Genomic DNA, 16083 nt, shown 5'->3' on the forward strand with positions numbered 1-16083 from the left:
GAATCTTGTTTTGTGGTTCTGTTTTTCATTACTTAGCCTAAGAATAACTTTAGTGAAGTAGTTATCAGTTAATCCTGTTAAACCTTAGTCCATAAGGATAGCTTTAGATAATGATAGTAAAATGGTTATCGGTTAATCTGGTTTATCAGTAGGCCCTTAAGTACTAGGCAGTAAGAGGCCTGGGGCCAAGGTTTAAGTTATGTGTTAACTGATTAAGTTATGTGCCTATATAAGCTTTGGTGGAAGAAATAAAGATGGCCACTTGCCATGAGAGTATAAGTGGTCCTCCTTATTACTCAGACTATTTCATTGCAGGACTCATTTCTCTGTGTCACCGATCAATTGGGAGACTTTCACGCAACATACAAGAGATTATCTCTGAGTACTACAAGAAACTCTATGCCCAGAAATTTGACAATTTTGAGGAAATGGATCAATACCTGGAATCGTGCCCTCTTCCTAGAATTAACCAAGAGGAAATAGAACTCTAAAACAGACCAATTTTAAGAACTGAGATCAAACAATAAAATATTTCCCAGCAAAAAAATGCCGTGGTCTAGATGGTTTCACACCAGAATTCTATCAAACTTTCAAAGAAGAGCTTATACCCATGCTGCAAATATTCCAAAACATGGAGAAGGAAAGAACCTCCCCAAACACATTCTACAAAGCAAAACCAGGAAAGGACCCAACTAAAAAGGAGAACTTCAGACCAATTTCACTAATGAATATAAATGCAAAAATTCTCGATAAAATCCTAGCCAATAGATTACAGCCGATAAAAAAAAAAAAATCATTCATCATGATCATGTAGGTTTCATCCAAGGGATGCAAGGCAGGCTGGTTTAACATATGCAAGTCTATAAACATAATTCACTGTATCAACACAGAAGCAAAAACAAAGACCATGTGATCCTCTCATAGACACAGAAAAAGCATTTGATAAAATTCAGCATCCTTTTCTAATTAGAACACTTAAGAATATAGGCATAGGTGGCACATTTCTTAACCTTATTAAAGCCATCTATGACAAACCCACAGCTAATATTATTCTGAATAGAGTAAAACTGAAAGCTTTTCCACTTAAAACTGGAACCAGAAAAGGTTACCCTCTATCACCACTGCTATTGAATATAGTGCTGGAAGTTCTTCCCTGATTCTATTGGCAAGAGAAGGAAATAAAAGGCATCCAAATGGGGGAAGAGGAGGTCAAACTCTCACTCTTTGCCTATATAATATGATCTTATACCAAGTGAACCCCAAAGACTCAATGACAAGACTCCTGGAAATGATCAAAAAATACAGTAATGTCTCAGGATATAAAATCAATGTCTACAAATCAGTAGCCTTTGTATATGCCAAAAACAGCCAAGATGAGAAGCTAATCAAGGACATAATTCCCTTCACGGGAGTCTGAGAAAAAAATGAAATACCTGGGAATATACCTACAAAAAGAGGCGAAGGACCTCTACAAAGAAAATTATGAAACCCTAAGAAAAGAAACAACAGAAGATATTAAGAAATCCAAGAACATACCATGCTTACGGCTGGGGAGAATCAACATTGTCAAAATGTCTATATTTCCCAAAGCAAACTACAGATTCACTGCAATCCCCATTAAAATACCATCATCATACTTTCAGGATCTGGAAAAGATGATTCTTCATTTTGTATGGAACCAGAAAAAACTCCATATAGCCAAGGCAATTAGTAATAAAAACAAAGCCTGGGGATATTGCCCTACCATACTTTAGGCCACAGTGATCAAAACAGCATGGTATTGGCACAAAAATAGAAACTCGCAGAATCGAATAGGAAACCATGAGATGAAACTAACATCTTACAGCCACCTCATCTTTGATGAATCAAACAAGAAGATATACAGGGGAAAAGAATCCCTATTCAATAAATGGTGTTGGGAAACTGGATAACCACATGTAAAAGACTGGAACTGGACCTGCACCTCTCACCACTTACAAAAATGGATTCAAGATGGATGAAAGATTTAAATCTAGGGCATGAAGCAATAAAAATCCTTGAAGGAAGTGTGGGGAAACACTTAAAGATATCAACCTGGGGACGGATTTTATGAAAAAGATTCCCACGGCAATTTCAACAGTAAAAATAAACAAATGGGACTTAATTAAACCGAAAAGCTTTTATATAGCTAAGGAAACAAAAACTAAAGCAAATAGACAGCTTCAGAATGGGAAAAAAATATTTGCATATTATGAATCGGACAAAAGCTTGATAACTAGGATCTATAGAGAACTCAAATTAATCAACAAAAAAAGATCCAACAATCCCCTGCATCTCTGGGCAAGACACATGAATAGAGCCTTCGCTAAAGAAGACAAACGAATGGCTAACAAACATGAAAAAATGCTCATCGTCCCTAATTATCAGAGAAATGCAAATCAAAACTACCCTGAGATATCCCAGTGAGAATGGCCCACCTCACAAAATCTCAAAGCTACAGATGCTGACTTGGATGTGGAGAGAAGGGAACACTTTTACAGACTACAAACTAATTTGGAAAGAAGTATGGAGAATCCTCAAAGATCTCAAATTAGATCTTTCATTTCATCTTGCAATCTCATTACGAGGCATCTACCCAGAAAAAAAAAATCTTTTTATCATAAGGACATTTGCACTAGACTGTTTACTACAGCTCAATTTACAATTGCCAAAATGTGGAAACAAACTAAATGCCTACCAACCCTCGAATGGATTAACAAGCTGTGGTATATGTATATCATGGAATACTATTCAGCCATTAAAAAAGATGGAGACTTTACATCTTTTGTATTAACTTGGATGGAGGTAGAACACATTCTTCTTAGTAAAGCTTCACAAGAATGGAGAAACAATAATCCAATGTACTCAATTTTAATATGAAGGCAGTAGATGAGTTAACACAATAGGTGGAGCTGGGGAACGAGGGATCAGGGAGCCGGGAGGTGAGGGGGAGGGGGTCACAGTGTATGGCACACATCTTGGGGTGGGACACAAGTATAAGAGGGACCTTATCTAACAAATGCAATCAGTGTAACGTAATTCTTTGTACCCTCAATGAAACCCAAACAATAAAAAATAATAATAATCGTCGATTTGGGGGGATTTCCTGACATTTCTTTTAAAAATTATTATTGCCTTTATAATTGACAAATGAAAATTATACATATTTATGATATACAACAATATATTTTGAAATATGTCTATATGGTAGAATGGCTAAATCAAGCTAATTAACATGTATTACCTCACATCCTTACCAATTTTTTGTGGTAACAACACTTAAAATATGCTTTATCAACTATTTTCAAGTATACAATATATTGTTATTAACTATTCTACAGTCATCATGTTGTACAATAGAGCTCTTAAACTTATAACAGTTTTAATAAATACAAAAACTTTTTGCAAAATCTAACATCAATATAAGCTACTCCAACTAAGTGCTTGAAGAGAGCTACATTTATCTTGGACAAGAAAAGTCTTTTCCCGACAAGAAAAGTCTCTTACTATTTTGGGGATTGACCTGCCGAACAGCAGGAGCTTGCATAACGGTTCCTCGCAAGGGAGCCTGAGCTGGTGGTGCTGGGAGCGTTGTATAAACCACTTGGTGGTTTGCAGGAGCTCTTGGTACAGGGAGTCTTGTGGTCACCTGAGTTACTGGACGATGTGTTACATTCACGGTAGTTGGAGCTAGTGGAAGACAGGAAAAGAGATTAATAACACAGTAAATTCTACATTAAGCAAATATATTAAATGGCAATTACTTTGCATAGAATCCAATTAACTATAACAAGGAGAGTAATAGAAATAATAGTCTCTTATAAGCCTGCAAGATAAAAATGATAGAGCCAATCAAAATTATTAATATTAAAATCCAACACTCAGAGGCTAGGCGGGTGGCTCACACCTGTAATCTTAGCAACCTGGGAGGTTGAGGGAGGTGGATCGCCGGAGTGCAGGAGTTTTAGACCAGTCTGAGCAACAACAAGAGCAACTCTATCTCCACTAAAAATAGAAGGGGGAGGCTGGAGCAAAGTGATCAATTGAGCTCAAAGTGATCAATTGAGGGTGCTGTGAGCTAGCACATCACAGCACTCCATCCAGGGCACAGAGTAAAACTCAGTCTCAAAAAAAGAAAAGAAAAAAGAAAATCCAACATTCAGAAAAAGAGAACACCTTAACCACATTCAATCCCCCTTCCTACTCTAGTCTGACTAGATAATAAGCTTGTGAAGATTAAAAGGAGGGAAGGGAGGGTTTACACATAAGCGTATGATGCCACAGGAGTGTGACCTACCGCAATTTATTCTTCCTCAATTTTAAATTGTTCTTAGTAAAGTAGAATTACAGGCCCTCTAGGCCTTCTTCCAAGGGTGTATAAATCCAAAAGAATATCTTTGCATTCCTACAGTTCAAGAAACTGGCTGGCTATTATACTTCAGGTTACTGTTCAGGTGAAGTAACCTATCTTTTATTTAAATGAGTAAAACATTCATTAAAATTTAGACTTCCCCTCCTCCACTCATACATTCTTCCTAATGTAGGGTTCTAAAAAGCACTAAATCCTTCAGTAATAATTTGATATTTATCAAAAAATGAGTCCTAAATATCACTGATAGCATGGAACTACAATAACAAAGATTTTTAAGAGGAAACACAATAATAAATCTATTGTCATATGGAAAAAATAAGTTTTATAATAAACTATTAATAAATTTGAAAGAAAATACTAGATATAACAAAGATAAAAAGATTTCTTTAAAGATGCCTCATTCTTTATATATCCTAACTTGATAAAGTCATATAAAAGCACATTCTTTTGGCCTGGCAATGCCAAGTTAAAATGTGGCTTAACTTGATAGGAAATTCTGGATAAGCATTTAGAATTCTGAAATGCAACAAATCTAAACAGTAATTACCAACCTATCAGGCATTCCCTGCACAACCATAATTTCATATTTTGAAGATTAATTAACAGTCTGCTAAATCACTATAGAAAATATCCTTAGTCATACAAGTTACTCCAGTATTCTAAGTATAAATTTCACTGATTAAAACCCCATTTTAACTCAATGTTTTCTTCAAATGACAAGAGTGTTTATATAAGTATTTTGCATATAAATCCCAAGCAATGGACTGTTTTACGGAAGACAAAATATCTTTTTTTTTTTTGCAGTTTTTGGCTAGGGCTGGGTTTGAACCCACCACCTCCAGCAAATGGGGCCGGCACCCTACTCCTTTGAGCCACAGGCGCTGCCCCAGAAGACAAATTATCTTGATTGGCTTCTAAACAGTTTAGGAGACATAGGCTATATCTTGAAAAGGTCTGATTTGTAGCTTCTTGAAAGGTAACAAATAAAACATTAACATATACTTCCTAATAATAGTGTTAAGCCAGTTAAAACCATCTAAAGACTCATTTAAAATTTGTTAGATCAATTATAATTTCTTACTTATACACTGAACACATCATCATACCCATCCTTTCCAGAGAAGCTACATTCACTTCTACTGTTTACAAGATATCTGCTAGCAGATGACAAAAACATATACAGATTAAGACTTCTTTATAGCCATTCTCTCTACCAGTGGTCCCCCTTGAGACTATGACCAAACTAAATTATATTGTGTTCAAAAACACATACATTGTCTTCAAACTAACAATGGGAATTAGTCTTAATTTTCTTATTTTTTCTACTCAATTCTATAGTCATAGTTAGGCAAATTAAAGCTTCTATTTCAATGATTCAGCACATTTACCTGTAGGTAGTAAGTGTATAGTTGTCTGAGATGGTCCACTTGTTGGTACTCCAGATGGTTGAAGAGGTGGAGCTGGTTGTATGGGTTGTAATGGTCGTAACACAGGCTGAGAAGGACCCATGGTTGATACAGGAGTGTGATTTAACTTTTTGGGGTCTGTTAATTAAAAGCGAGACATTGTGATTGACAGGAAAAAATTTAGAATATAAGTCTTTTGCTTTATGGGTCACATTTACCTCCAAGAGAAAAATTTCTTTTGACCTATTTGCATTATTTTCTGATTTAAAACTCAAGTCAGGAGCATACAAAATTCAAGGTTGGTTCTATCAAAGATTCCAATTCACATTTATAGGAATTCAGTTTTATGTTCTGTTTATTTTTTATGAAAGAATCTTATTTCTGGATCCAATATAATATCCTATCAACTAAAATAATGTTATCACTTCCATAAATATGTATCTATATATTCACATGCCAATATCAAGAACATTTTCCTAGACAAATACTTATAAATTGGTAAGTCTTCCACCATGATGTTGAAATTTCAGTTACTCCACTGTCGTTTAGGTTCTTCTGTTTGATAACACAGATGATTGCTTATCGTTACTATGCAGTGTTTAAAATATACAGATAAAGTTTACTTAAAAACGTTTCTTTCCCAACAGCCTATTAAATAAATGTTTGTATCTCAGACAAAAGTCTTAAAAACAGAAAACTACTTATGTAGATGGTGAGCAAAAAGCCCTTTTATCCAAAATGAATTCCTCACTAAAATATAAATAAAATTTAAGGCTTCAGCAACTGATACTTTAATTTGCTGCTACTGGAGAACAAGGTATTTCAGAATGGGAGAATTAGAGCTAGACCCAAAGGTGGGGCAATGAAAAGAGAATACATGAGGCATGGATTCTGGAAAAGGTAATGGTAAGGGTACTAATCTAGAATCAGCCCTACCTGTGTCATCTCAAAGATAACCTTCATTTATTTTTGTCCTATAGGGATCCATTATAGTCAACCCTATTTATAACAATACAGTGAAAGCAATATAGATAATTTGAAACTTTTAAAGAATAATTATATGATACAAGTTTAACCCTGATAAAGGAGAGTAAAAATTTCCCAGTTTTACTTCAGTTTTATACAACAAACTTGACATTAAGTCAACGGTATAGCTATTTAATTTTGTTTTCCCAAACCCAGCTAAACTATAATATTCCCCCAAATATGACTTTTTAAATCTCTAGGATTTTAGAAAGTTTAATGTCTTTAAAGTAATAATAATTAATTAAGCAAATTATCTTCACTTGATTTTACACATGCAATAATTATCACCACAGAATTCTGTAGATACATCTGTGAACAAAGTTATTTTGTACATTCAAATCAGTTTGAGAGATACTTTATATCTTGAATAGTTCTTGAAGATGTATTTACATTATAAATTTGCATAGTAAAGGCTCAGATAGCCTGCATTAAGAAAAACCCATTTAACTTGAACTCATCATTTCCTAAAAAATAATTAAGCACAGAAGTTTTTATTCACAAAACACCTATTAACATCACAGAAGAATAACTGAGAATATAGTTTAGTATCTTTCCAATATAGTTTCTAAATACTTTAACTCATAATATTGAATGTGAATTTTTTTAATTACTTTCATTTTTCTTTATATAACTCTAAATAAAGAAAATTCAAATGATCAAAATTAAATGTAAATACATTCACAAGTATCTCCTTAACACACACACACATACACACACCATTTAATTCAGAGTCAGAAGAGCTGGACTTGATTCCTAGGTTCTGTGTTGACTCTGACTTGGTAGAGCCCCCTTAACTACAAAATGAGTATTAAGAGTCACTGCAAAGATCAAGTGAACTAACAGATACAAAAACAGAGGTGCTCCACAAAGCAAGTATTCTTCTAATTGCTGTTTTCCTCTATAACTTATTCATATTCACTCAAGATTTGATTTTTATTTTTTAATTCTAATTTTAAAAACTTGCATTCTAAAAGACATACAAATATACCAAGCATACTACTATAAAGACATGTCTTAATATATTATTATATTATAATATTGTATTATATTAAGAGTAAAAAAAAAAATAGTATCAAAGTATTCCTCAGTATGATTACTATTTAAGTACCTTGAGAAGCCGCACTCTCTTCATCATCCATTGTGAGATCAATGACACCACCTGAATCACTGCCAGAGGGTTTTCCACTCTGAAAAACAAAATTTCTAGGTTTACTGCTATGGTAATTGACTTGAGTGTTCAATACATAAACGATAAATACGTTTTCTTGTGGTATAAGTGTACCCTTCGCTTCTAACTTTGTATTTAACCTTCTCTCAGAAGATACTATTTATGAGTTCTTTTGGTCAAGCAAACCCCATTTAGAAGATTCTGAAATCTTTTACATAAAAAGAAATGAAACATCTCTACATATTAAACTTATTAAACTAACTGGAGAAAGTAATTTGTTTTAAAAACTAGATCAAGGGAGAACTGGTTAATTAACTCATTGTACATCCATAAAAGGGAATACTACAGAAAAGAATGCATGTTACTCATAGAATAGTAACAAGAGCAGATGTTAAAGTAATTTCAGAACTATGTATAGTATAGATCTACCTGGGTTGCATAAAGATTTTCTATGCTTATACACACGTAGGAAATTTCTGGAAGGATATACTACATACGTATAAAAAATTGATAACAATGGTTATTTGTGGAGAGTGAAATGATGGAATATTTGACTTTCCACTTTATACTCATTGTGCTGTTGAAATGTGGTTTGCCATAAATTTTATTTTTAAAATAAAATTTCTGCATTTTACAAAGGAAATTCTGGCAAACACATATGTGAGGACTGACAGGAAAACATCCAGCCATGTAATATGAAAAACAGTATTGAAAATGGCTGAATGCTTTCCAGACAGTCTTTGTATATACAACAAAAAAATACAGTAATAGTGAAGAGAAATGAGGTTAATGAAGAACCTGGTTCAATCTGGATGTAAGAATGGTTATACCATGGGAGGCACCTGTGGTTCAAAGGAGTAGGGCACCAGCCCCATATACCAGAGGTGGTGGGTTCAAACCCAGACCAGCCAAAAAAACAAAACAAAAAACCAGAGTTCATCAGATAAATCCCCAGGATACTTTAGAGATAAACAACTGCCAGATAAAAATACAATTTTAAAATGAATTCCAGAAGTTTGTGTCAAAAAATTAAGCTGTCCACTGCATAAGCAGGCGTCCTCAACCTTTCAAGTAGCCACGACTACTTGAAATAAAGTTGGCATTAGCAAATTTTGACAATCGCTATGGAGACTGAATGCAAAACAAAATGAAAAAATATAAAACACTTTCTTTTTCCCTAAAAAATAGCATGGAATGATATGAATGATAAATATGATATAGTATGATATGCTATTTACTGAACATCCGATTTGATCAAAATCAACCCATTGTGCAAAATCATTAGAAATATCAGGATTTTTAAAAAACCCTTTAAAAACCACACGATAGCAACAAAAAAAGGAAAGCAGAACAACACAGACTTAAGGGGCCAGGAGTCTGAAGTCAGAAAGATTGAGTGTATCTTGTAGTTCCAACTTATTGGCTCAAAGAATTTGTGTGAAGAGATAATTTTCTCAATTTCCAAAATATAGATATTGAGGATATCATGAGGATTAAAGCAAATATGTATATAAGGTGCTTAACACCACACGACACACAATAACTGCTTAGTAAGTAATAATCACAATTTGTTTTGCTATATTATACTAAGATCGCCTTAATGATTAAAGTTTTCATCAGCAAAACTCAAATTTTATGAAATTAAAGAAAATATATATATATATATTTTTTGAGACAGATCCACACTTGTAGCCCTTGGTAGAGTGCTGTGACAGTCACAGTCACAGCCCACAGCAACCTCAAACTCTTGGGCTTAAGCGATTGTCTTGCGTCTGCTTCCCAAGTAGCTGGGACTACAGGTGCCGGCCATAATGCCCGGCTGTTTTTTAGAGACAGGGTCTCACTCTTTTCTTTTTTAATTAGCTTTATTTATTTATTTATTTTTTAGAGACAGAGTCTCACTTTATCGCCCTGGAGAGAGGGCCATTGCATCACAGCTCACAGCAAACTCCAGCTCTTGGGCTTAGGCGATTCTCTTGCCTCAGCCTCCGAGTAGCTGGGACTACAGCCGCTCACCACAACGCCCGGCTATTTTTTTGTTGCAGTTTGGCCAGGGCCAGGTTTGAACCCACCAGCCTCAGTATATGGGGCTGGCAACCTACTCAATGAGCCACAGGCGCCGCCCAGAAAATAATTCTTGAGTTTAGAAAATCCTCTCCCAGGCTTGGTGCCAGTAGGTCAGTGGTTTGGGGGCTGGCCACATGCACTAGGGCTGTCCAGTTCAAACCCAGCCTAGGCCTGCTGAACAACGACAACAACAACAACAAAAATAAGCCAGGCATTGTGGGGCGCACCTTTAGTCCCAGCTACTTGGGAGGCCAAGGCAAGAGAACTGCTTAGCCCAAGAGTTTGAGGATGCTGTGAGCTGTGACGCCATGGCATTCTACTGAGGGTGACATAGTGAGACTCTGTCTCAAAAAAAGACAGAAAGAAAAGAAAGACACTCTTGGCCCAATCCAAAGATAATAATACAAATCTAAATCTTATCTTTCTACAATAACGAATTCACAGAAAATGGCCTATTTATAAACAAATACCACAAATCTGTAAAATCCAAAACTAAAGTCCCCAACAAACTTCAAGGATTATCAGGAGAATCTAATTACTATGATATATTTTCTGTAAGATCTGACTTTCAAAATTTACTAAGTTTTGAAATTTATCAAAAAAACCTACAAAAAACAGTAAAATAGAACCGAGCTTAGGGATAAAAGATAAATCAATATAAAATGACTCCAAGCTGGGAGGCACCTGTGGCTCAAAGAGTAGGGCGCTGGTCCCATATGCCAGAGGTGGCGAGTTCAAACCCAGCCCTGGCCAAAAACCAAAAAAAAAGACTCCAAGCAAAGTCAGTCAGATGTTACATTCAGCACGTAAAAACTTCAAACTAGCTATTAAAAATATGTTCAAAAGCTGGGCATGCCTGTAATCCCAGTACTCTAAGAGGTCAGGTGGGTGGACTGCTTGAGCTCATGAGTTCAAGACCAGCCTGAGCAAGAGCAAGACACCAACTCTACTAAAAATAGCCAGGTGTTGTGGCAAGCGCCTGTAGCCCTAGCTACTCAGGAGGCTAAGGCAAAAGGATTGCTCTACCCTAGAGTTTGAGGTTGCTGTGAGCTACGATGATGCCATGACACTCTACCTAGGGTGACAAAGTGAGACTGTACCTCTAAGAAAAACAAAACAAAACAAAAACCAAAGAATTAAAGGAAAATAAAACAGAAAAACCTCAGTAAAACTGATGCTATAAATCAAACTTTTGCAATCCATAGACCAGACAAAAAACAGAAGGAAATAGGAAAAGAACCTTGAGTAGTAATAAAAAGTTTAGCAAAACTCTAAAGTGAGATAAACCAAAGAAAGAAATGTGGTGAAAAATATTATTTAAAAATCTAAGAGGTTTGACTAGGTGCCCATAGCTCATTGAGTAGGGTGCTGGCCACATAGACTGAAGGTGGTGAGTTGGAGCCTGGCCTGGGCCTGCTAAACAATAATGACAACTGCAAACAAAAAATAGCCAGGTGTTGCAGCAGGCACCTGTAGTCCCACCTACTTGGGAGGCTGAGGCAAGAGAATTGCTTAAACCCTAGAGTTTGAGGTTGCTATGAACTGTGACATCACAGCACTTTACTGAGAGCGACATAATGAGACTCTGTATCAAAAAAAAAAAAAAACTAAGAGGTTCAGTGAACCTCAAGTAGGACAAACACTAAAAAGTTCACTCCTATACACATCAAATTACTGAAATGAATGGAAAGGAAAATTTTGACAAACCCAGAGAAACCTACATGTTACAAAAGACCAAAGAATAATCGATGACTATTGACCCGAAATTATGGGAGCAAGAAGACACTGAAAGAATATATTTAAAGTGTTGATAATTTAAAAAAAAAAAACAAAAAACCTTTAATCTAAGAATTCTGAATCCAGTGAAGCTCTCCTTGAGAAAAGACAGAACAGACAAAAGTACCAAAGAAGTGGGGCACTGGCCCCATATGCCGGAGGTGGCAGGTTCAAACCCAGCCCCAGCCAAAAACTGCAAAGGAAAGAAAAAGTAGATTTTTAGATATACAAAAACCAATAGAAGGCACAACTAGCAAATCTATACTATAAGAAAAGCTTAAGGAAATTATTTAGTTCAAAAGGAAATGCCAACTTAAACTCACAGGTAGGAAAGAAGAGGACAGAAAAGGTAAACGAAAGGATAAAAATATTAAAGGCAATATATCTTTTCTGTTCGAAAATTCTATAAAACTCTGCTCTAAAACTGAATAATTAAAAACAATGTATTTAAAGATTTATAATATATGTAGATGTAATATGTAATGTAATATGTGAAAAAACAAAATCAAAATATATATGAAAATAAGAATGTGCCACACAAGGAAAGCATGAGCATTAATGAGGCCAAATGTGAACTAAGCATACAATTGCAAGGTTCCTATAACTTAACCAAGTAATTCAATATTGATCTTAAGTATACTGGTATTACTTTTAAGATACATATTTTAAACCCCTAAAAAAAAAAAAAAGAAAGAAAAAGAAAACACATATAGGTAGAAAGTCAGAGGAATTAAGATAGAATACTTTTTAAAAAACTGACACAAGATAAAGCAGGAAAGAAAGCACATAGAAACAACAAAACAGAAGAAAAAACAAAAATCCAATAGCGAATAGCAGATCTACGCCCAACTATATAAATAATCATACTATTGGACTAAGAACTATCAAAGAGACTGTCAGCTGCATAAAACAGCAAGAAATCACAATATCAAAAATAATACTTCTTTTCTAGCGATATACTTTAAATGCAAAAACACAGTAAAAGGCTGAAAAGAGAAAATATGCAAACAGTAAGCACAAAAATGCTGCTGTGGTGATATCCTATCAGAGAAACAGATTAAAGAGGGAAACTTTATAATGATGTAAGTGTCTATATAGCAGGAAAGTATCAAGATGATAGATTACGTATCACAAAAGATATATACCTTATCATACAGCATCAAAATACTGTATATGAAACAAAACTTGTAAAATTTAAAGAGAGAAACAGACAAATTCACAATCACGTTGCAGACTAAAGTACCATTCCCAACAGGTAATAGATAAAACTACTAAAACAAAAGCCAACCACCAATAAACATACAGAAGAACCAAAGGACACAATCAACCACTCAAATTAATTGAAATTTATAAAACACCAAACCCAACAATCAGAAATATAGCATTTTCAAGTGTAATGATAAATCACTAAAATATGCCATTATAACATCTAACATGATATTTTCTAAAAACAACAGCATTAAATGAGAAATCAATAAAAATAAAAAGATATTTGTAAAATCCCCAAGTACTATTAAATTAACACACTAAAAAAAATCCAAGATCCTTGACCAGAGTACATTACTTGAACATTAATTTTTAATGCAACTTGTTAAAATGTTGCTTAGGATATTGCATCCTCATTTATAAGTGAAATATGTTTGTAATTTCCCTTTATAAAATATATTTTTTCCAATTAAAAAAAAAAATCCAAGCTCCAAAAGGAAGTAATAAAATGAATGATATCAAAACACAACATATAAAAATTTGTGAAATGTGGTGCTTACAGGAAAATTTATATCATCAAATGCTTACCTAAGACAAGAAAGAAAAACCTACAATATTAATCATCTAAGCTATAAAATATGATTTTTATTGGACTGATAATAATCTATCTGTCATCATTACAAGTAGTCTGGATACATTTTTCTTTTCAGAAATAAAATTGGTAATTATTTGAATAATTATTAACTGCATTTATAAGATAGTCATAAAAAGTGGTACTATTCCTATCAGACTCTGTGCTAAATGCTTTACATTCACTAATGAATTTAATATTCGAAACTTTTTGTCTATTATACCGAAAGCAAGAATAAGGAAGAGCATTGTTAAAACAGGAAAGAAGTAATTACTCCATTACTGGGTGGATTAGATTTAATATGAAAAAGTATTAAGACAAAGTATTAATAAACTATCCAAAAGACAAAGACTTCCCCCCCCCATGTTATATTTCTGACCACCTTTAAGGAAACTAAAATGGTGGTGGAAAAGTGGCAAAGATTGTACAAGTGAGGGTTAACCAGTGAGACCCTCTATAAAAGTTGTACCTGGGGCTCAGCGCCGGCCCCGTAGCTCACTAAATAGGGCGCCAGCCACATACACCAAGGCTGGCGTGTTGAAGCCTGGCCCAGGCCCACTAAACAACAATGACAACTGCAACCAAAAAATAACCCGGCATTGAGGCAGGCACTTATAATCCCAGCTACTTGGGAGGCTGAGGCAAGAGAATCGCTTAAGCCTAAGAGTTTGAGGTTACTGTGAGCTGTGATGTCATCGCACTCTACCAAGTGTGACATACTGAGAGTCTGTCTTTAAAAAAAAGAAAAAAAGTTGGACCTGGAAGAAGTTACATGTGTTTTCATTTTGCAGACAATTATTACAGTACATGAAGCCAAATGACTAGACTGTAAATTGTATAATCCAACTAGTTAGTTAGCAGATGTAACACTGTAACAGAACTACTAGGGAAAACAAATGGAACAATTTTTGTCAAGCATTACAGAGAGACTGTGAGAAACTGGACAGTTGTTAAAAACAACAAAAAATAACAGACACTGAACGATTTTCATTGTATCAAAAAGTACTGAGGCCATTCTCCTGTGGGCTATAATTAGAATTTTACTTTGAAGCAGAAGGAAAAATCTTACCTGTGATGTGCTATCAGCTGCTTTCTTATTAATGGAAGCATCTATTGTTTTGTTTATCTGGTTTTCTAAGTAAAAAAAAAAAAAAAAGACCCATTTTTTAAAATGTATAAAATATAAGAGGTTAGGCTGCTTTACATAGTTAATTTTCCCCAAGTATTTTTCTGTCAACATGTCATATATGTAAATTAACTCTTTCATGGATCACTGCTATGGTTATCTTTCAGAAAAGCAAATTCACAATATAGATCAAAAACGTCACATTGACCTAGCAATTTAGACTCTACACTAAGGAATACCTTGGGAAAATAATTCAAGATATATATAACTTAAATATTCTAACATGCAGAAATAGTTAAACAAAATATAATTCTTCTATACAATGTCCCTTTGAAGAAAAAAACGGAATATGTCAAAATTGTTTGTAATAAATTCAGTAGAAACAGTTGCAATGATTCTGAGAAAACATATACGCATTATTTCTTAGTAGTTCAATCACACGATTTTTCTTTGTTCATTTTTCAATTAATTTGTACTGAGTTTGTGGTTAAAAAAAATAAAGTTACTCCCAATACATCACAGAAAATAAAGTACGTTTTGCCCTAATTTCTGAAGGGAGGAGGAGAGAAAACATATTAAATTTCAGCAAATGTCTTTTGCATCTGTTGGGATTGTTCAGCTTTTCCTCTTTGGTAATATTGCTTATTATTTGGAGTTCTCTAATGTAGACACATCTGCTCTTTTCTGGAGATAAAAACCTTGGTCAAAAGATGGCATTCTTTCATTTATGTATCATCAGAACACATACAGAGTAAACCAGTTCTTAAAAAAAAAAAATAGGAGACAAAACTATGCATTTCCATGTGTACATATATAAATCTGAAAATCCTCAAAGGTTAGAAATTTTTAATTCTGAGAAAAAAAAGAAAGAAGAAAATAAATAAATCCAAACATCTAATAAAGCACATAGAATAAATATTCCATGGCAGGAAGTTATTCCTGCAGGAAGTAAAAAGGAAGGTTTTCCAATTTCTCCCTACTGTTTTATCTGAATTATTTTAATTATTTTTTATAGGAAAAATTAATTAATATGTTATTTACTTTTTAAAAAATGTTTACATTACTTCAATTATTACAAATGAGCATGTGTTTGAACCATGAAGTTCCTGAAAGACTAACATAAAACTAATTCCAGGTGATCAATCCTACACAGGAAATACTAGCATATACTGGTGACATTACCAAAACATTAGTTATTTACTACCAAACATTTTTATATACAATGTTAAAACACATACATTTGAATTTGAAACTTACTCATTTTCAAATCAAAATAAAAGGTAACTT

General features: G+C 34.1%; 1 protein-coding gene across 7 annotated transcripts in view; it reads right to left on the reverse strand.

The window, feature by feature from the left end:
• ATF7IP (activating transcription factor 7 interacting protein) overlaps positions 1–16083 on the reverse strand; it is a 163481-nt gene that overhangs the window by 35572 nt on the left and 111826 nt on the right. For all 7 annotated transcript variants that reach the window (XM_053554455.1, XM_053554453.1, XM_053554448.1 and 4 more), the window contains 4 exons: positions 14740–14804; positions 7931–8009; positions 5779–5934; positions 3526–3708 (listed from right to left, as the gene is read on the reverse strand). In XM_053554455.1, the coding sequence (XP_053410430.1) occupies positions 3526–3708; positions 5779–5934; positions 7931–8009; positions 14740–14804 (483 nt within the window). The remainder of the gene's footprint in view (positions 1–3525; positions 3709–5778; positions 5935–7930; positions 8010–14739; positions 14805–16083) is intronic.

This window comes from Nycticebus coucang, chromosome 12 (genome assembly GCF_027406575.1).
Source record: "Nycticebus coucang isolate mNycCou1 chromosome 12, mNycCou1.pri, whole genome shotgun sequence".
Taxonomy (NCBI): domain Eukaryota; kingdom Metazoa; phylum Chordata; class Mammalia; order Primates; family Lorisidae; genus Nycticebus; species Nycticebus coucang.